The sequence below is a fragment of the Phaethon aethereus genome, assembly GCF_964289735.1.
Source record: "Phaethon aethereus genome assembly, chromosome: 4".
Classification (NCBI taxonomy): domain Eukaryota; kingdom Metazoa; phylum Chordata; class Aves; order Phaethontiformes; family Phaethontidae; genus Phaethon; species Phaethon aethereus.
Window position 1 is genome coordinate 84,006,631 of NC_138578.1, and position 19,874 is coordinate 84,026,504.

Consider the following 19,874-nt stretch of genomic DNA (forward strand, 5'->3'; position numbering starts at 1 on the left):
AGAGTGGCAGTCTCAGGAGATGACTAAGTGGCAGGAGCCGAGCTACTCACCTGCCTTTTGTCACGACAGTAATTACACCGAGAAAAATCTTCACTTGCTGATCAAAGAAACTCAGCCTGGGCATGTTGATGGTTACCGTGCTAAAATTACACCAACAAAAAGTGCTGTCCTGTGATAGAATGGAGCCGAAAGTCCTGAGCCTGCAAAAATGCAGGCGTCTCCTTAACTTGACGGCTGTGAGTAATCCCATTGTCTTGGACAGGGCTGCTTGTCTGCAGGAAACCTTTCTGGGGTCAAGGCTCCAGCTTGCCGCAAGGCGGATCAAATGGCCTTGAAGGGTCCGGTTGACTCAAGTCAACATTTCGGAGAGGGGGTGAAGAGGAGTAGAGATGCTGAGTGAGCTAAAAGGCAACTCCAAGCCAAGATTTGGGCATTAGGTTTTGCGTTTCCCTTTTTGGGTACGTGAGGCTGAATTTTTCCTCTATTTGTTGGGGCGAATCCCAGAAGGGTTGAGGTTGGAAGGGAGCTCAATAGAATAGTTTGGGTTGGAAAGGACCTTTAAAGGCCATCTAGTCCAACGCCCCGGCAGTGAGCAGGGACATCTTCAACTCAAGCAGGTTGCTCAGAGCCCTGTCCAGCCTGACCTGGGATGTTTCCAGGGATGGGGCATCCACCACCTCTCTGGGCAAACAGGTCATCAACGCCCCTGCTCAAGCAGGAAAATAACCCAGACCAAAATTAGTCCTGGCTTGTGGAGTGCCGTAAAAAGTCTCCACTTTGTCTAGCGTTCAAGCAGGAATTGCAGTCCCTGATTTTTCCTTTAGAGCATCGCAGTAGACATTGTGGGAGATGGTGGAAACCACTTGATATTAGGAAACCCTGGAATCGACTTGGTTTTTCCAGCTTTGCTTCGGGACACTGAGCCCCCAGCTGCAAAGGGCACGCTGGTGGGTACAGCGTGTGCCAGCAGGGAGGAAAAGTTCATGACGAAGTTAACGGGGTTTTGGTGCATACCACTACTGCATGAAATTTTCATGGCGGTTTAGAGCCACAATTCGAAAATGCTCTGCTAAGTGCCCAAAATGTCTCAAAGCAAATAACACGCTGGTGGAAATCAAAGCATAATTAACATTTGGCTTCAAGGCTGCCCTCTTCCTGCGTTAACCAGGGAGAGTCGGTTACTGCCGCTGCTGAGCTTATTAACATGGGATGCTCGGGCCTCCTTTAAAAGAAAATACTTTTTTTTTAAGAAAAAAATACTTTAGGGGAAAAAAAGTATTTTAGGAATAAAAAAAAAAAGGTGGTTTCTGGTTTTCAGCAAGTAAAGGGCCATGGCCTCAAAAAATTAACATTTCCAGCACAATACTTTTAAAAGAATGACTGAAAAAGCCTTTTGTCTTTGATGGCTGATTGTTGTTTTTATTTCTTGTTAGACAAGTTAATGTAAATCGCATTGACAGGGCTACTCCAAACACACTGATTTGTTGACATTAAGCCTCTCAAAGATGGAGGGTTGTGTCAACACCTACAGTGAACTGTCAGGTTAACAAAGCAAGGATGTTTTCTTGGGGGAGGGGAGCAGAGTTGGGGGAAGGGGGGGGTGTTTTGTTTTTATTTTAAGTTTCCTTTAATCCTCTGTTAGTCTTGTATCTTGATAACCTCCTTTGGAAGGTAATCAGGGCAGGTCAAGAGGTGATGCTGACCCGGGAAGGGGAAGCAATCTTTCAGCGATCGAACAAACTCTAACCTCTGCCGTGCTGAGCAGTTCAGCGTGAACTCCCTGCAAAGGGGTTTTTGGGTTGGGTTTTTTTTCTTTTTTTTTTCCCTTTTGTGCTTATTTTTGCCAGATGGCAGGCACAGATTTCAGCTGGAGCCACGCGAACGCTGCGGCCTCTCTGCCTGTGATGTTTTTGCCTTATTCACCGTATTGGCATCTCCTCCTGGTTGCAAATAAATACGCCGGCCACGGCAGCTCTTGCTTTGGTAGAAAGAGCTTTGGAAGTGTTTATTTTCTTTTTAAAGAGAACGATTACCTATGTTTTTATTTAAAAAGCCAAATCCCTCTGTAATATTTTAAAAGGCAAGGCACTGTGCATGGAAGTAAAATGCCTTGAACTTTGCACTAACCCCAGCCTTGACCACGTTGGGAAGGACCCAAGTGGAAAATAACCATCATGAAAACATCATATGAGCACCAAAGGCACCTTCTTTAGATTTATACAAGCCCTGTCTGTGCTTAGATGACGTCCGCTTGCCCTCAGAAGAGCTGATCAAGTTTTGCTTGATCCCTGCTAGGGTTTGACATCTATCACCTCCATCTTCCAGGTGGGAAAGTTGAGGCACATGGATGTTGACTTGCAGGGCATATTTAATAGCAATAAAACTGGTCTTGTGGCACGTTGATTTCTTCCTCATCCTCCTTAGACCAGGTTCAAGGAACCCATGTTTTGCTTTTTTAATACTCTGCCAACTGCCGAGCAGCCGGGGCCTCGGTTGGGGCGTTGATGGGTTGTAGGCACCTACAGGCGATGACCGATGTGTACCTCTCTGCCTTTCTCGCTGTTGCTTTGCTCTCTTCTGCATTTGACTTTAAACTCCCTGTGTTGTCCTCTGTAGGGGGATGTAGATGTCCACTCTACAATGTCGGTGAGTACAAGACTGCGTGTTGTGCGCGTTTGGTCTGCTCTGCTTGCACCTCAAATGTTAGAGGGTGACTTGAACCAGAAAAGGCCCTTAGTCTAGGAAGGGAGGAAAGGAAAAGATTGAGTAGAAGTTTAAATCAATAGGATAAAGAAGGGATCGGGGGAGAGGATTTCCTTCCAGGCAGGTTGCTCACAAGCACGCTGTTGCGGTAGCATTGCTAAATTGTTGTTTTCAGAGCACGTCGTGTTTAACTGGCTCTTTTTATCCCCCATGCATCCCTAAACGTGCGGGGAATCAGGAGAAATACCTGTTATTAGGGAAAGCATGACGGGATCTTCAACCTCTGCTTGAAAGAGAAAAGGTCTTTGTAAAATCCCCTTTCACTCCCTGTATTTTGTTCAGGGAAATCCCCCGTGGGGATTTCAGCCTGATGTTCCTCCTGGTCTAAGTGCTCCGACCCGTGGCTTGGACCACTAAGCCTTCCCTCTGGCTGGATTGGTAGAATAGTATTTTATCCAGAAAATAGTGCAGGGTTTTGATGTTTACTATGTCCTTATTTGGATTAGGACAATTAGCACAAAGAAAGCGAAGGAGACCTTTCAGACCTGCCTTCTGGTTCAACGAACCCCTCTAATTGTTGTCATTTTGCTTGTTTCATGTGTGGGAGAAAAAGCTGCGGCACTTTCCCGGATAGATCGCAAACAAAGTGCTCTCGAGCTACCTTGTTTCCTCTATTCCCATGTCTGCAAGCCAAGGCACGTGCGAGCAAAGCGCGCCTCGTTTTCCTGTCGGTGCAGCCCCACTCCGCGCGGTTGCGCGGTGTGAGATGCGGCCGGCGCAGAGGCATAGCCTCTATCCCAGCTTCTGCTTTTCCGTCTTTAACCCCTGCTCTTCGTTTTAACGCCGAGATGCCGCGGTAGTATTGGTATTTCATGCTGCGGTTGGATGCTTGTACCCCTTTTCCTGGAAACTGAGCATAGCTAAGCCTTGAGTATTTGCAGGCTCTGGGCACCTGGGGGTTTCTAAGTCAACATCGAGGTCTCAAATCAACGCCAGCTTCTGGAAAAAAAGAGCCTTGTTAAAGCAATTTGAGGCCAGCTTCCATCAAAGCCGGGGTTCGGTTGCTGGCAGGGCTGCGGGAGCTGCCCGTGCTGCCGGGGAGCAGGCGGGGATGCTTCGGCCATCCCCCCGTGGCCGCAGGTTTCCAGGAGCGGTGTTGAATGTCGACCATCCTATGTGCTGTCCTTAGGGCGTACCCTGCGAGAGGCAGATGCAGAAACTGGTATTGCCTCTGGCTTTTCAAGACGTCCAACCATTTAGAAGCCAGATGTATTTGTTTCTTTAATTGAATCCAGTGCCTAGACAGCTATGGAGTCAGCTTCCTATGGAGAGGGGTGCATTAGTTTCATTAAGGTAAATCAGTGAAAAATAATACCTGGAGGTCCCCTGGAAAGGGTCAGGAATGGAGTAATCCCTTTATATGGTGGCACTTTGCTAGCCTGCTCTTAGTTGGTTTTGTTTTTAACTGCTACGGATTCTAATTTTCCTTTTAACCCCTCTAATTTTCTGTTCTCTAGGTAGCTTGTATTAATTGGTGGAAATAAAACACTAATCTGTCTGTCTAAAAGAGATTGAAAAATAAAAATCTGATTGCACAAAATAGCAGGACAAAGGAGTAATTGTAAGAGAGTTTAAAATGTCCGATGGGAAGTAGTTGTGGCTAATCCTGGAAGTTTCTTGGTGTTGCAGATACAGACACACATTAAAAAAGAGCGAGTTGCCTGGGATGCAGACATGGACAGGGCAGGAGGAGCATCCAAAATCCTCCCTGTCTGGTCCTCAGGGGGCTTCCGCAACTCTCCAGAGATGATCCGAGTCTCTTGGGGGGTTGCTTGGACCAGCTTGCCCTGAAGGTTGGGCAAAATGCCCTTGAAACGAGGGTGCCTTGAGGGGGAGAAGATGGGCTGGTGACTGGAGCAGCGCTTGCATGGCTGTGTGGTCCCACGCTGCCTGCCTTGCTGCGGTCCGGTGGCTGCGCATTACCTTCCTGGTCTTCTCAAGTATCTCCAAAATCCCAAATACTTACCAAAACGAAGAGGTCGAAACAGGAACTAATGGTTGCTTTAAAACAAGGAGCAGAGCATTCAAATGCAGTGGATTTAGCTTTGTTGGCTGGGGAGGAGGCTGACCTCTGATTAACCCAGGAGCGCTAGTTAACTCGAATCCGGGTAAGCCAAGTTATCTTGTAATTACATGGTTTCTTGTCTGCTTTCAGCACTTTGAAAATTAATTGAAGCTAAAATGCCCAGTCCCATAAATCCTTTAAACCAGGGTGTGCACGCTTCCCTAGGTATTGCTTCCCTTTGTGTAGTCACCTTGGCATGTTTGGCTTTGATTTTTATTTTACAAACTTAGATTTATAAAGGTATTTTATGCTTACTTTTGCATGCACGTCCATACACAAAGAATCAGATGTGCGGTACGGGGAATTTGGCAGCTGAAAATCCATCCTCAGCGTAAGGAATCCAAACATGCCTGCTGCTTCTTGCACCAGAGCCCCAGCCTGTACCTTCCAAAAACCCTAACAGAAGTTAAAGTATGGGGTGGATTTTTTCCCCTTTGGCAAATTTAAGCGAAACAATAGACTTTGCAATTATATGCTTTCCTCTTACGTCATCCGGTGGCAACCTGAAATCTTGTAAGGCTTCTCTTAAGTTGTGAACGTGCAAAGAAACACTGACGAATCCCGCATCTGCTTCCAAAGCCCCCGGCTGTCCTGCTTAACCTCCGCCCGGGGGGACGCCTGCCTGCCCCAGAGGAGGGCAGCCTGCCGATGCGGCGTCCTCGCGGTCCCCGGGCAGAGGTCGCCGGCGTTGAGGTTGCACGGAGGAGCGTTGGGAGCCTGCGCCCATCGTCCGGAGCCGATAGCCGCCCGAGCGCAGTTGAGGGCTGTGGGGTGGCTGAAGGGGCTGCAAGTGAGGACGCGTCATTTTGTGACCGTCGTAGGAGTGCCTTTACACGGAGGTGTGTTCTCCCTGGATCCTGCAGCCCAGGTGAGATGTAATAGCAAGAGAGAGCAAGAAAAGCATTTAAAAGCGCAGATCCTCACGGATTTCTCATCATCGCCGTGGCCTTTCTTCATTGTGTTTCACGAAGGGCGATAAATAAGGAGAGCCCGATGGGTTAATTAAAAAGCAAGGTAACAGGAATTCCTGCAGCTTTCACCATCCATCTTTTTCTTCTCTCTGTTTTTCAACTATAACATCTAAATATTGAAAATGGAAATTTGATGTATGATTTAGTTTTTGGAAAAATGTAAAATCAGCTGAACCGTAAAACGAGTTTCATACGCCGCTTGTGTTGGTCACTCAGTAATCAGCTCTGCTTGGGGGGAAAAAAAAAGTCTCCCGAATTGGGTGTTGGTGGCTCATGGAGTGGAAATGGAGTGGGCGGGGGGGTTTTGTGTGTTTTGAGCTCATCCTTTTTTCCAGTCTGTTCAACATCTGGGCCTTAAGTCATGTATTAGTTGCGTTTCCAACAGGCGGCTGTACGTCACGGCAACACGCCGACCCTTCCTTCGGCATCTCGGCGAGCAGAAATCTGCGTAAATAGGGAATCTGGAGCATCCGTGTGTGTGTGAAGGCTGAGAAACCCTTGGTGTCAGTGTGCCGGAGGACTCTGCCGCGAGGATGAGTGCAGCGTGCTGTGCTCCAAGCCTCGAGATCTTTCCCCTTTTATTTATAACATCAATTTATAATTATAAAATTATATAGCAAAGATGAAGCGATTCAGTTCACTCTCTTTAAGTCTTCCTAGTGCCATAATTGGCAGATGCTTTGCCCTGGTAAATCATCAGAAAGAAGCGTGGTTCTAGCTCTTCGTATGTTAGGGAAAAAATAAAAAAAGTCTGTATTTAATCAACTTTTTGTTTCCAAAATGGCAGCTGCTTTGTATTTAATGGAAAATCAGGCTCTTCCCAATGGAAAGAATGTTATTCCCAAAGCGAATACAAAAGAAAATAAAAGCCACAAAAGAGGAGGATGAAATGTGTCATTTTTTTTTTTTTTCTCGTTCGTTCCAGTTGTGGAGCCGCGCGCTCCGATCATGGTCAGGCCATGGCTCTGGTTTGCGTCAAGTCACTCGGAAAGGCACAGCCCGTGGACACGGGGACCAGGAGAGAGCCTCCGTCTGCATTAGGAGGCGCAAATAGGACTTGAGAAAAATTAGGGCAACTTCATGCTTCTTGTGTACATCGAGAGACTCGTGAAACGCAGGTTACTTATGGGTTTAATTTCTTTGCAGGCTGAGATGCCTCCGCTGTTGGAGCACCATGTTTTTCCCTTGGCGTCTTTTGTTGCAGGGTCCTGGTGTCTTTTTCGGAGGTGAATGATCATTGTGGAGACCCAAGTGGTGAGCATGGGAGGAGGGCAAGATTGAGGAGCATCAAGCCCGAGCCTTGTCCAAGCCCACCCAGCAGGTCTGTGGGTCACCATCTTCTCCCTGGGGTTGCAGTGAATCTACAGCATCGTCTTTTCTCGGTCTGCTGCTTGTGTTTGCTTACAGTATTTGCATTTAAATGTAAAAAAATAGCAATTTAGTCCTGAGGGGAGGCTGCCAAACTGCCACTGGCACAGGTTCGTACAGTTCGGTTTAGGGTTCCCTCCTGCTGCTGCCCCAGGGGTGTTGAGCCACACTGTGGAGATACGCTCTGGGGGAAGGAGAAGCAGTTTGAGCTCTCATGATGTGCCCTGTCCGTGTATTTATGGTTTTGTGGGGGTGTTGGTAGCTGCTCCCTGCTGGCCCCTGCACCTCCCTGTCTTGCCATGCCGTTCCTCAGCGCAAGAAGGCAGCGCAGGCCTTTGCGTTGCAGCTCGTAACGTGGAGTATTTAGAGACCAGGTAGATGGGAGTTCTTTATCGTGCTTAAAAAAAAGAAGGTCACGTAAAGAAAGCAGAAAGCAGCAGATTTGGAATGGGAGTCTGATGCCACAGGCTGGACCTCCAGCCTGGTGGGATAGTTGGGGTCAGATGGTTACGGGGTTAGTGAGGGCACCCACGGTTAAAGCAAGTGGCTAGCAAGGTTAAAGCATATAGTTCCCCGCATTTCTCAAAGCGTAATGCTATCGTATGCCTGACCTGGACTGGCAGGAGTGCTTTCCCACCCATGTCCAGTGTGAAGGTTCTTGTACAGATCTCTGATGCATCTCAGGAGACCAGAGAGCAGCTGGATGCTCCGATGCAGATGCTGCTCATTTTGGGTGAGCCAGGCTCTGTACACAATTGTTTCCATGCTATAGACTTTTAAAAAGCAGTTAATTAAAAATATCCTGCCATGCATTTAGATGGTGTGCAAGGAAAAAGATGCAGATCTTGGAATCCTCTATTTCCTTGGCATTTTTTGCATATGTGCATATGCAAAAAAACCCCAACACCACAAACCCGAGCAGCTTCCCAGCTTAAGCTTTGCTGAAAACTACTGACTGTCTACAAAAAATGCTCTGCCCGGGTGTGTGTTTGTGTGTGCCTCCATAAAGCTTCAAAGAACTGCCCTGTGCTCGGTTGTAACAGCTGTGTCCCGAGGTACTTCCCTTCTCCACCCCCTGCCCTTCCTTCTATTTATTTATTTTCCTATTTAAAACAAAATAATGAAGTAGATGTCACTTATAGATTCTGACAGCGCAGTTAAAGTGAGGGAAAAGTCTTGTGTTCCTGTGCGTGCTCTTATCCTGGATCCTCTTATATCCTGGATCCCACGATTATATGTGGTTACAAAGTCCTTGAGTTGTGCTTTTGCTGTTGGGTGTGTTCGCGCCTGCTCGTAAGCAAGTAGATGCAATTCATGGTACCAAGACCCCTCGATGCCTATGTAGGAAAAACCGTGCTAGGGAGCTGGTTACTGCACAAATTAAGTTTCATTCGGTTAAAGACCAAAAAACCCCAAACCGAACAAAAATCCAAATAAAATAACATTATTAAAAAAGAAAAAAAAAAAGCCAAGCACTTTCAGATCTGTCTGTGGGAGTTGGTTGTGACCGTCATCCCGATGTGATTTCTGCTGTAGGAGAGCCTTGAGTCTCCCACCAGCTTCTGCCAAAATAGCCTCCAGCTGTTGACCTTGAGCATCTTTGACACAGCCAAACTGTTAGGGTTTTTCTTCTTTTATTGGAACGCGCGGGGTTTTGTATTGGGCTGCAGTGGTCGGCGTAACTGGCTGGTTTATTTTTTGTGTGGTGAGGATAATTGCTGTATTTGCTTTTTTCCCCCTGTTTTATTTGTCTGGTCGCCTCTAAGCTTCTGTTGGGAGTTCAGCTTTGCCATGTGTTTGTCTTGCTGCCGTATCTGTGACAGCCTGTTTTCCCTTTAATGCTCAAAATAGAATATAAGTGGTAAATGTTTACTTCTGAAAATGACACCCCGTCGATTTTTTTAAATACCTCTGGAAGACAGCCACTTAAACATGGGCTTGCGCCCAGCTTTCGCATGAGTTTGAAAGCAATCCCGCTTCATTCAGAGGATGGTGGCCTTCCAGGTTGGTTGGAGCAACTGCTCTTTTTGCTCTTCAGATGGCACCAGCTTTCCAGGTGAGTGAGTCTTTGCATGAGAGAAATCTCACTTGAACTTGTGCTACCTGGCACCGCTTTGAGGTGTTGCTCTTCGTAGGTTTGCTGTGGTGAACCTGAGATATTTTGGTGGTGGAAGAAGGCTGCCTCTTGAACCAAGCTATTGCATGATAGGGATGGTCAGAGTCATCGGGAGACCAAAATCCGAGTTTCACTCAGAAAAGGCTATGTCAGTACCTCAGTGGTGATAATCTGTTTAAATCTGGTGATTTGCCAATGGCAACGAAGCGTCCTCCATAGGTGACTACAACCTGCCCTGCTCCCAGCCCAAGTAATCAGGTGTAGAGGGGAGGGGAGCAACTCCTGCAGCTCATCCTGCACAGAGCATGAGTCCTCCTCCTGAACCAGAAACTGCCGTTCGTCGGGTCACTTCTGGCATGGTAGATCCTGGGGAGAAAGAGGCCCTTCTTATTCCTGGTAAACCAGGGCAGAGATGCCTGTCCCGTTCACTGCAAGTAGCAGGGTGGATTTTGTAGCTGTTGGAAGAGAGGCTGTTGACACGAAGGCGATGCCACTGACCATTCCAGTAGATCCTGGCTGTGCATTGAATCCGAAATGCCTTCCTCAAAGAAATGTGTGTGCAGTCATTGCGTCACCTTTCTTAAGTCTGGGCATCAGGAAACCTTTAACTTTGTAACTGCCAAGTAATGTGAAGACCTGATGGGTGTCCAAGGCTGGGGAGTAAATTTCAAATTGCCGGCAAATTGCAAAACCACGTGAACATCAGCTTGTAGCTTGGTGCCAGTCGCCTGCTTCCAAGTCCATAAGTCAACACACTGGCTTCAGTGTTTAGCTCCTGGGATGACTTCATGGAGGCAGAGATCAAACACGGAGCGTGACAGTGGCTGAAATCAATAAGTGACCGTTAACGTTCACACATCAGTCACCTCTCGCGTCTCACGCGGGTCATGTCTAATGCAACGTGACAGGACTCAGCCCACAGCAGATCCCCTGCTGGAAACCAGGAACCAGTCTGCTCTCATCCTTTTTCCATAATGCAAACAACTTTGTGAGGAAAAAGGGATTTCTTCTTAATAAGGGTGCTGCAAAGCCAAATAAATAGAATGAATTAATTAAGAGTTGCTCTCTTGATGCCTAATCTGAAGCTAATACTCTTAGGGATGGATTTGATTTTCTGGGATGCATCGTGTTGTCTGACCATGTAGCACTTTCTGAGTCTAATCAACTCCTGGACAAAGACGCTGCATTGATTCTCCTTTACTTTTCTCTTTGCTATTGTTTCCAGTGATTTGATGCTCGTGCTGTTGTGTTTTAACTCCATGTGGTGGCTTCCCTTCTCGTGCCTTAATTTGAGTGTAGTTTAGTTGTGATATCATGCAGTTCTTGAGATCAGCATCTCTTCTCTTTTAAACACCAGGGCAGATGTTTTCTCTACCTTTCCCTCAAACTCCTCAGTGTTCTGTGGTCACTATAAAAGAGACATCAATTTAGGAAGCTTGTCCCTTCTCCCTCCACTGGGTCCATGTCATCGCATCCTCTGGGTCTATAGGTACAAGCTTTGGTTTTGGACCACGATCCCTGTGCCGTTGCCTCTCCATGCCATCAGAGATGCACTGTAGAGGCTGGTATGACCAAGCTGGTCATCAGTGCCAGCTGAGATCTTACCTTGAGAGGGGACATCTTTGGAGACCACTGTGCTCAGGATGGGCGTTGCTGCACCAGCCTGTGGGCTTGGCCAACGCAGAGAGGGAAGCCTCTTCTTGACGATCCATTTTGGGGCTCTCACATGTTGCTCCTGGACCTCTTTGTCCTGGATACACTCACATCTATTTGCAAGATATTGGGTGCAGATCCATGGCTTTTTTTAAAATAATAAAAAACCCAAGCAACCAGCCAACCAAAAAAACCCAAACAAAAAATCTTACCCTAAACCCAACAAAAAACCCAACTGAAAACCCCCACAAAACCCACTTTGTCAAAATTGAAAATGGGTTTCTGGGCAATTAAGAAGAGGTTTGTTTGTTTTTTAAGTAAACCTCTTAAAATCAGAAAAGTACTCATTGTACGTTTGTTTTCACTGTTTGGGCAGTGTTAATGTATCTGGGTAATGGTTTGGGGTTTTTTGCCGTCTTTCATGACTGCAGAACAATTTAAAAAAAAAAAAAAATAAAATGCATCAGGATGGTGTTAGGAACCTGGCAAATCAGGATGGCATGGGTAAGCCAGGAAATTTTCCTCTTCAGAGTCAGCAGAGCTGATTTACTAATTTTGCCCATGGTTTAGTGAGATTTGGGGCTCCAGTGCTGCCGCAAGCAAGGACAGTCCAGAGGCATCTGGGGCAGGAGGAGGTCACGGCTGGGGGTCTGCAGAGTCTGAAGTCTTCATCCGTGCCTGCACAGGAAGTATCCACTGGGGTTATTCTTGGGGTTATGCCACCAAACAATTGCTTGTTACTATAGCATCACGTTTCCATCTTCCGCAAAATATTCCGCCAGTATTGCATTATGAATTGAAAAAGTCAGCAAATCCAGCATTGAAATTATTAGGACAACTTGTGGTGTTTATAGAAAAGTGCACATCTAATATTGAGAAATTTCAATTTTCTGGCCCGCTTTTCTGTTGTATGAGGTCCATGGATTTGCATGTCTAAATATACTTAATCACATCAATCCCGATGCTTGTTGCAGATTAAAAGGAAATTCTGTTGGTAGCAAAAAAAAAAAAAAAAAAAATTGGAAACTGAGACGGTTTGAAACCTGTCGGGCCTTGTTTTTCATGGAAAAGCTGCATTAATTCTGTGGCGAGTTGGTGGAAGCGTTCTTGGTGCTACAGTAGGACTTGTGTTTGCATTTCAGTAACCAAATTGCACCTAATTTTGGCCAAGTGAAAAGCAGGAGGCACTGGCAGGTTCCTCCTGGATGAAACCAGAGGTGCTGCTTCAGGGTGGTGGGACAGGGCCCCTTGGGCAACCTGCTCGGGTCTCTTCTGGGACCCTCCGGCTGGTGGCCGTTGCCGGCTCGTGCCACCACTGCAGCTCCGGCAGCGGTAGGTGTGTGCCGAGGAGCCCCTCTCCCCCCGCCGCCAGGTGGGTAGTGGCAGCATATTCCTGATTGCACGTTAAGATTAATGGGTATTTATTTTAACAACCATTCCGTTTCAGTAGCTTTTAATGAGTCCTTTGATAGCAAGTTCCTTAATTAACAAGGCAGCCTTTCAGCGTTTCCTTTCCCTAATTGTTAGCATATTTGCTATTTTCAAACAAATGTGCTGCCATGAGCAGTTGCCGGCTCCGTAGCCTCCATGTTGACCTTCCCCGCGGCGGCTGCGCGTCCTCCTGGGAACCTGGAGGCTTCCATCTGCTGCCCAAGCATGAAATACAGATAAAAAGAGATGATTTCATGGCTGATTTCCTCAAATGTGATTGACTTGGTGGGGTCCACAGGGAGTAGCCCATGGTGATGTGCTCTGGTAGATACCCCTTGGTTGTGTCTTTGCAAGAGCTTCAGAGGGTTGGCTCTGCTCTTTCACTGGTTGGCATGGCCACAAGGAATGTGTCTAGCTGTCCTACCTGTGTGCCCAGAGGAAGCCTTGGTGGGACAGGGAGGGCAGCGTCAACTTGAGAGACATCGTGGAAACGCCAACCGCAGACCCCAGCTGCAAAGAGGTTGCATCAAAGGCCATGGATGGAGAGATTCATTGCCAGAAATACGGTTACAAACTGATTTGAACCTCAAAACAAAAGCCTGTGGCTTTTGCTCTGATAACGCTCAGAATTGCTTTATTTCACTGAACATTGGACCAAGCTGGATCTTGGTGGGGGTGGCCACGCAGGCGCTTGGGGATCTTGGCCGCTGACGTCTGTCAACTTTCACCCGTGACCCCTGTTCTCCCTTGATGCATATCCAGTTCATTTTTATTGAGGTTTGCAAAGGTCTTGAATAGATGAGTGATACCATAGAGGCGTTCCTGGAATTGCTTCATGAGATTTTAAGCTCTTCAGTTTTCTGTCAAGTCGGTAAATGAGCTTTTGGTGACTTTACGGTATTTGTTTTCCCCCTTCTCTGAAGACAGCTCACGTTGTGGTTGCATTCCTCCTCCTTTGCTTTCCTTCCACATCTCATCTTGCATTTTAGATAAATCGTTGGAGGGACCGCAGCGTTCAGGCAGGTGAAGCCTTTCTGAAATACAGGCAGGGACGGAGCTGATTTCGAGCCGTGCTGAAGAGCGGGATCAGGACGTAACCCTGCAATTTCTTGGAGTGCTGGCATGGGGAGAGCCTTTGGGAGTGCCGCCGGTTCTGCCACGCGCTCGCAAAAATCGTCAGGGTCATTAGCACGAGCTCTGAGCCGTCCCAGCTGAGTGCGGCGGCTCCTCTCAACTGCGGGGTTTTCTAGGAGCAGCGACGTCAAGGGATGACATCTTGGAGGCATCCAGCTCAATCTCCATGCCAAGGCACATGTCCCGACACCGCTGCCGTGGGTGGTGCAGTTAATGATTTCAGGAGGGGGGCGAGGCCGGTGGAAAGCGCGTCCGTCACAGGCTCGGCTCCACGCGTCGGTGTGCCGGGCGGGCGCCCTGGGGCAAGCAGGGGCTCTTCCCCCCAGCACCGCCATCCTCGCACTGTGGGAAGGCTGAAAATGAACCGGGGCGGGGGGGATAATACTACTATGAAGTGAACCTCTGTGGTAAATGAGTGCCAAAGAACCGAGGTGGGCACGTTGTGGTATGAGGATGTGCTTGAGGTCTGCCAGCGTGCAGCCCAAACCATCCCAAGCGCGAATGCAAACAGCCGCCTTCCCTTGCGGCAGCAGCTCGTTAGTAGTGATAGATCAGTGTCCTGGCACTGGTTTTTCTGCTGTCAGCAACAGCTGCTTATCAAGCAGATATCGCACTGTATTTCTGGGGAAATAGTCTAAAATTGATGTTCCTAAGCTATTGCTGATTTTATAAGGAGCTGTTTTAAGTGGGCATCTGCTGCACTGAGTGTGGGGGTGAGGCAGAAGAGGGTTAGGTTCAGTCTTGTTTATAAGGCTAGATTCAGTCTTATTTATAAGAGTGAAAAACCTAAATTGTGGAAAGGTTTTAAATCTTGGTGCCCAGGGAATGAGATGCTGGTCATCCCTGGTGGTACCTTCTTTTCTCTAGCCAGCCATTTAGCACAATGATTTAAACCCCTGTGGCATCTCCAAGCCCTCTAATAGTAAACGTAAAGAAAAAATGGATTAATGCGTAAAAGGCAGAAAAAAATACCTGCATATACTTTTATCTTTCATCTAGGCATACTGGATCTAAACTGTCAGGCATCTGTATGTTCTTAAACCTAAGATGAAAGACTGAGTCTTTTTTAAAGCAGGATGTTTTTTAGGTGTTTAAACCTTAAGAATAACGGAAATAAAAGGTTGTGTTCTCAGCTGGCGTGAGAAGATTCAGCTTCAGAGTTTTCAAAGACGCAGTACACATTTGCACCTGCAAAAAGTTTTGGCCCTGGCCAAATCCTGTGTGTAAAAGGAAGGAGGAGGGAAGGCTGAGCCAGAAGCTGCTCCTGGGCTTGGATCCCCTTTACCATCTCTGTGGTGAGCCACCATAGAAAATACTTGCAAAGAATGTCCTAAAGTACCGCTTACACACAGCTCTCACGGCGAAGACTCAGCAGAGTTGTTGAGCTGTCAAGCCTTGATGATTAAATTACTTTTTCCATCCCGTCTTCCTCGCGTTAGGCTTATTAACTTGACATTTCATCTCAATTATTTGCTCTTCTTTATGCCCTCCTGGTGTCACTTGTCATTCACTCTTTATTTGGGCAAGTCTGGCTGGCCACAGGAATTCGTGCACCGGGGCAGGCGTGTGTGGTGCGGCTGTTGCAGGCATAGGTAACCCTTTAGGGACCTCCACACATGCTGATCTGACCCTTGGTTGGCGTGCAAGGTTGTTCCGCTTAAACTTTTGTCAACGGGGCAGAAAACCTTCCTGGGGGTTTTTCTTTTAACGTCACCTGGGGTTGAGCATCTCCAAGGCTTCTCCAAGGGTTGCAGCCCTCTATGCAAACTCCTGCTGATGTGCAAGCATGAGCTACGCATTGGGATTTTCTCATGTTCTTCCAAGAACGGTAATGAGCCCTGTCCCTGTGCCCAGCACGGGTGGAGGTGCCTGGGCATGGCTGCAGAGCTTTGCTTTCTCATCCTCTGCTTCCCTCTGGGTCTTCAACACAATAACACATCAGGACTACTCGGTCATAGCAAAAACTCAAGTGTCTGTTGGAAATAATGAAGAAAAATCACAGCCAGGTAGTGGCGCGCTTCCCACCGCGGTCGGGGATGAGGAATTGGCACAAGCAGTGTTTTAAATAACCGAATGTGTCAGAATGGCACAAGTAAATGATGAAAAGCAAAAAAAAAAACCCGGGGCTCCGCTAAACTTTATGGTTGCCATGCTTCATCTTAATTTTAGCGAAGGTGTGTGTTTGGCAGTGAGTAATGAACACTCCTGGAGCCTGGAACAGCAGTGAACCGCAGAGATGGAGTACCCTGCCGCGCAATGCATGGATCTGCTCTTTTTCTAATAAAAATTATTTTTTTCCCTCCTGGTGAAGATTAATATGGCCTGAAGATCCAAAACAACTTTGCAGAGCTGGTAAAAACACTTCCCAGCACATGCATCAAATATTTGCTCATCTCTCCGTGCCGCGGTAATGAAACCTGTGGTACTTAGCTTGAAACACCGCGTAAACCCGTCGCTTTAATCCCAGTTTAAATGCACTTTGTAAAGTGCTTGTAAAAATCTGTGAGATCTCCTAAGCCACTCCTTGTTTTCAAAAAAAAGCACGTTCAAGTCCTTTGTGTGCATTTGAAAACATAGTCTCCTGCTGAAACTGTTTTCATGGTAGCACCATTATCCAGAAATATTATCATCGGGTTACATGCAGACATCAGGATCGTTCTGTGCAGCGTCGGCCCATGGGTTTGTGCGAGTCTGTGCTCTTGTGTCAAAGGGTTTTCCCATTTTTATGGGTTTAATATATGTTGCAGACCTGTGCAAATCTTATCTGCCACAAATTTTGGATGGCACATAGCAATACTTGAGGAATGGGGGAAATCTTTTGAGCATTTGGAAATGAGGGAGAACTTTGGATAGGTGGAAAAAAAATGCTCCCAAATGTTCAGTGCCCCTAAGTGATGCTTGGTTTTAGTTCACCAAGAGTGTGGCACCTCTAGCCTGTGAGACTTGCTGCTGTGATGCAAAACAAGTTGAATGAGAATAAAAGAAACCTTAGCTTTATAAGCATTTGTGTGTGTGAGATTGTCTGAGTTTGTTTTATGGCTTTAGGTGTGTTTGGGTTTCCCTTTCATGCTTCTGGTCAGTCAAACTAGATTTTCTGAAGGACGTGGCTAAATGCAGAGTGTGCTCCCTGCTTGCTCCTGAGTTTGGTCCCCAGGAAGACCAGGCTCCTACAAGGCAGAGTAGGGCACGCCAGCCAGCGGCGGGGTGGGGACATCTGTGTTGCTCTTGGAAAGGTCTTCTCCTCCTCTGTCCCCTGATGGCGTCTCAAGAGGATCAACAATCTGTAGGTCTTTATGGAGGATCTCAGTTCTTCACGTCTGTGCTCATCATCTTCCCTCTCTTCTGATGGTGGCTCTCCTGGTAGTTGATGCTCTGGCCAGGTCAGGCCATGGGTACTTGAGCTTGGTGACCTGCCTGCTTATGATCTTTCGCAGGAGATGGAGCTTTCTGAGCACCCGTCTCCATTTCTCCAGTTCCACAGCCCATTCCTACCCCCACCATCATCTCTTTCCTCAATACCACTCTTCTTTGAACATCGTAAGTCCTCAGAAGCATCCTGGGCTTCCTACTTGACAGTTCAACTCTATCGATGCAAGGGCTTCACTCATAATTTGAAAATCATAGAATCATAGAATAGTTTGGGTTGGAAGGGACCTCTAAAGGCCATATAGTCCAACGCCCTGCCATGACCAGGGACATCTTCAACTGGATCAGGTTGCTCAGACCCCCGTCCAGCCTGACCTGGGATGTTTCCAGGGATGAGGCATCGACCACTTCTTGGGGCAGCCTGGGCCAGGGTTTCATCACCCTCATTGTAAAAAATTTCTTCCTTAGATCTAGTCTAAATCTACCCTCAGCTGTTTCAAATGCCACAGTTCAAAAATTTAAGCATGCTAATTAGATCATCTGTCATGATTACTCTTCTCTTGCCTTGCAGTTGTTTCTCGATCGGAAAATGGAAGGCTTATCTAGGGTAACTCCTCTTGCTGCGAACCATTCACATGATTTGTAGCTTGAAATCTCAGTTGTTTCTCAAAAGTGAAACATAACTGTGGTGGCTCAGAGAAAGTGTGTTAAAAATAAATATTTACCGACAATGTTCTCAATTTCCTTAATAGCTGAAACTCCTAACTTCTCATCCTTTTGTTATAGATCTGAACATTTCAAGGGATTGAAGTAGTTTCTCTCTGCACAGCAGCCTCGGCCTCCTCCCTGTAGACCCTCTGTTTAATTGCCTCGAATTAGGCATAGCTTGGGAAAACGCAAGCGTTGATAACCGCGTTCCCTGTGGTACAAGCAGGCGCAGGATGCGGCTGGGTGCCTGAAGTTATTCCGCACTGCTCAGCCCTGGGGAGCAATCCTGTCTTTGTAAACACAACCGACTTCTTCAGTCACCTCCTCACCTTGATGGTTCCTTCTCCTTGTCCCCGTTGGCATCTGGAAGGTGCCGCACGGTGCTGGAAGTGGCTTGAAGAGCACCAGTGTGCGAGAGACACCGTTGCCACAACGGCATGGCCCCAGCTCTCCGCTCTCCAGTAGCCAAGGCTAAACCTTGCCATGAGCCTCTGCTGTCGGCAAGGGATTTTGAAATTCCTGTCTTGGAATATACATAGACGTTGCTTTAGTTGCAGGCTGGAGTTTTGATTTGTCATTGGCACTATTTTGACCTATCAGCAAGGTTACTTCAGGCAATCTGTGTAGGATGTCGAATAAAATACGGTATGTTGTCTTGCCTATGTTAGGATGCAATAATGAGAGATGCTTAGAGCTCTAAACATCCCAAGGTTTTCCTGGATTTGAGCTGCTCCCAGGCGCTCTGAACCTGACAAGGTCTAACCCTGCTCGTAGCAATGGGGGTTGCTAATGATGATTCCCTTGAAAGACGTTGGTTGCGAGATTGAGCGCTACGCAAAGGTCCCGTAGCAGACGGGAGACGTTAAAGAGGCTGGACTGACGAGTCCTGGTCTAAAGAAGTTCCTCTTCCATTTTGTGCTCAATGGCCTTAACAAGTCTCCCTTTTGCCTTGCAGGGGAAGGTGGCGCAGACGGCTTGCATGTCGGCGTGCAAACACCTCTCCACCTCGCTGATGCAGCTGCTGCTGGAAGCCGAAGTGCGGCAGCTGACGCTGGGCGCCTTGCAGCAGTTCAACTTGGACGTGGAGGAGTGTGAACGTAAGATGCAAAATCATCTTGTTTTCCATGTCTTGCTTTGCCCATTTGTATGTTGGGACCCAAACCAGGGCTTTTAGTGATTTTAGTCACTTGGGCTTTTAGTCCCAAGTGTTTGGGACTGGTGAACGCCTGCAGAGCTCACTGGGGCTGTCCACGATGACACTTGGCAATATCTTCAGGACAGAAGAAGCCCAGCAAATTCTAAGAGATCAAAGCTTTACTCTTCCTTTTTCTCTTTAAAGCTGCCTTGATGCTTTCCAGACCATCCTTGCTTTTTGAGATGGAGTATTTTAAAAATAGGAGGGATTAGAGTGGGTAAAACAGGAGGAGGGCTAACAAAAATCAGTTTACTTATGACTGTTTCTGAAAACAATAACTGGCTTATGTTCTTAAGAAGTTCTGGTCCTCTCCTGACCTCAGCTGTTTGTCTTCTCTATCTGCTGCAGGGACTTTTTTCTCAAAGCAAACCCTTTTTGCAAAGTCACTGTTATGGAGAAGAGATGTCTTGTGACAAAGTGACTACATCTGTTCAGAGGTGTGCGCGGAGCGTGGTGGTGCCAGCGCCACGGCTTTGCTCTCAGCCCTGCTCCTTTTGGTTCCTCTAGCTTGCCACTGAGTTAGCTCTGAAATGCTAAGGTTTCCCTCAAGTTGCTTGTTATCCTACTCGATAGAAGAGTTAAAAAAATATAGCATACAACTGACAAAATGCCTTTTCTTCCTTCTAATTTTTATAGTTAAGCTAAAGCAGGGTGAAGACACTTCTGCACAGGAACCTCTCTCCCTTATGAGGGGTTGGATTTATTGTTGGGATTAATATTGGGATGGATTAGTGACCGTAGCTATGGAAAACGCAAAGCTTGATAGGGCAGATAAAGGTTCAGGAAATCTTTGATAAAGTATTCTGGGGAAGTTTTTTTTCCAAATACCCACCTTTTTGGCTTCCTAGGTCGAGGTGGAGATCAGAGTGTATTTTGTTTAGATCACGATAAACCTGTTTACTGCAGAATAAGAAAGAAATGCTCTTGGGCCTGATGATGCTCCCATTAAACCCCACAGCAAAATAGTCCCTGGCCTCAGTGCGGATGGTATCGGAGCCCAAACAGCAGTGAGTTTGCTTTTCCCGTCTCTGATAACTGTATGAAATCAGTTGTGCTGGTTTCATCATCGCTGGCACTTGACGCTGTCAAAAGATACTCTTCCAC

At 47.1% G+C, this 19,874-nt stretch overlaps 1 protein-coding gene across 2 annotated transcripts in view; it reads left to right on the forward strand.

Moving 5' to 3' along the window:
• EXOC6B (exocyst complex component 6B) overlaps nt 1-19,874 on the forward strand; it is a 315,222-nt gene that overhangs the window by 211,026 nt on the left and 84,322 nt on the right. For both annotated transcript variants that reach the window (XM_081999547.1, XM_081999548.1), the window contains one exon: nt 18,531-18,672. In XM_081999547.1, coding sequence (XP_081855673.1) covers nt 18,531-18,672 — 142 coding nt within the window. The remainder of the gene's footprint in view (nt 1-18,530; nt 18,673-19,874) is intronic.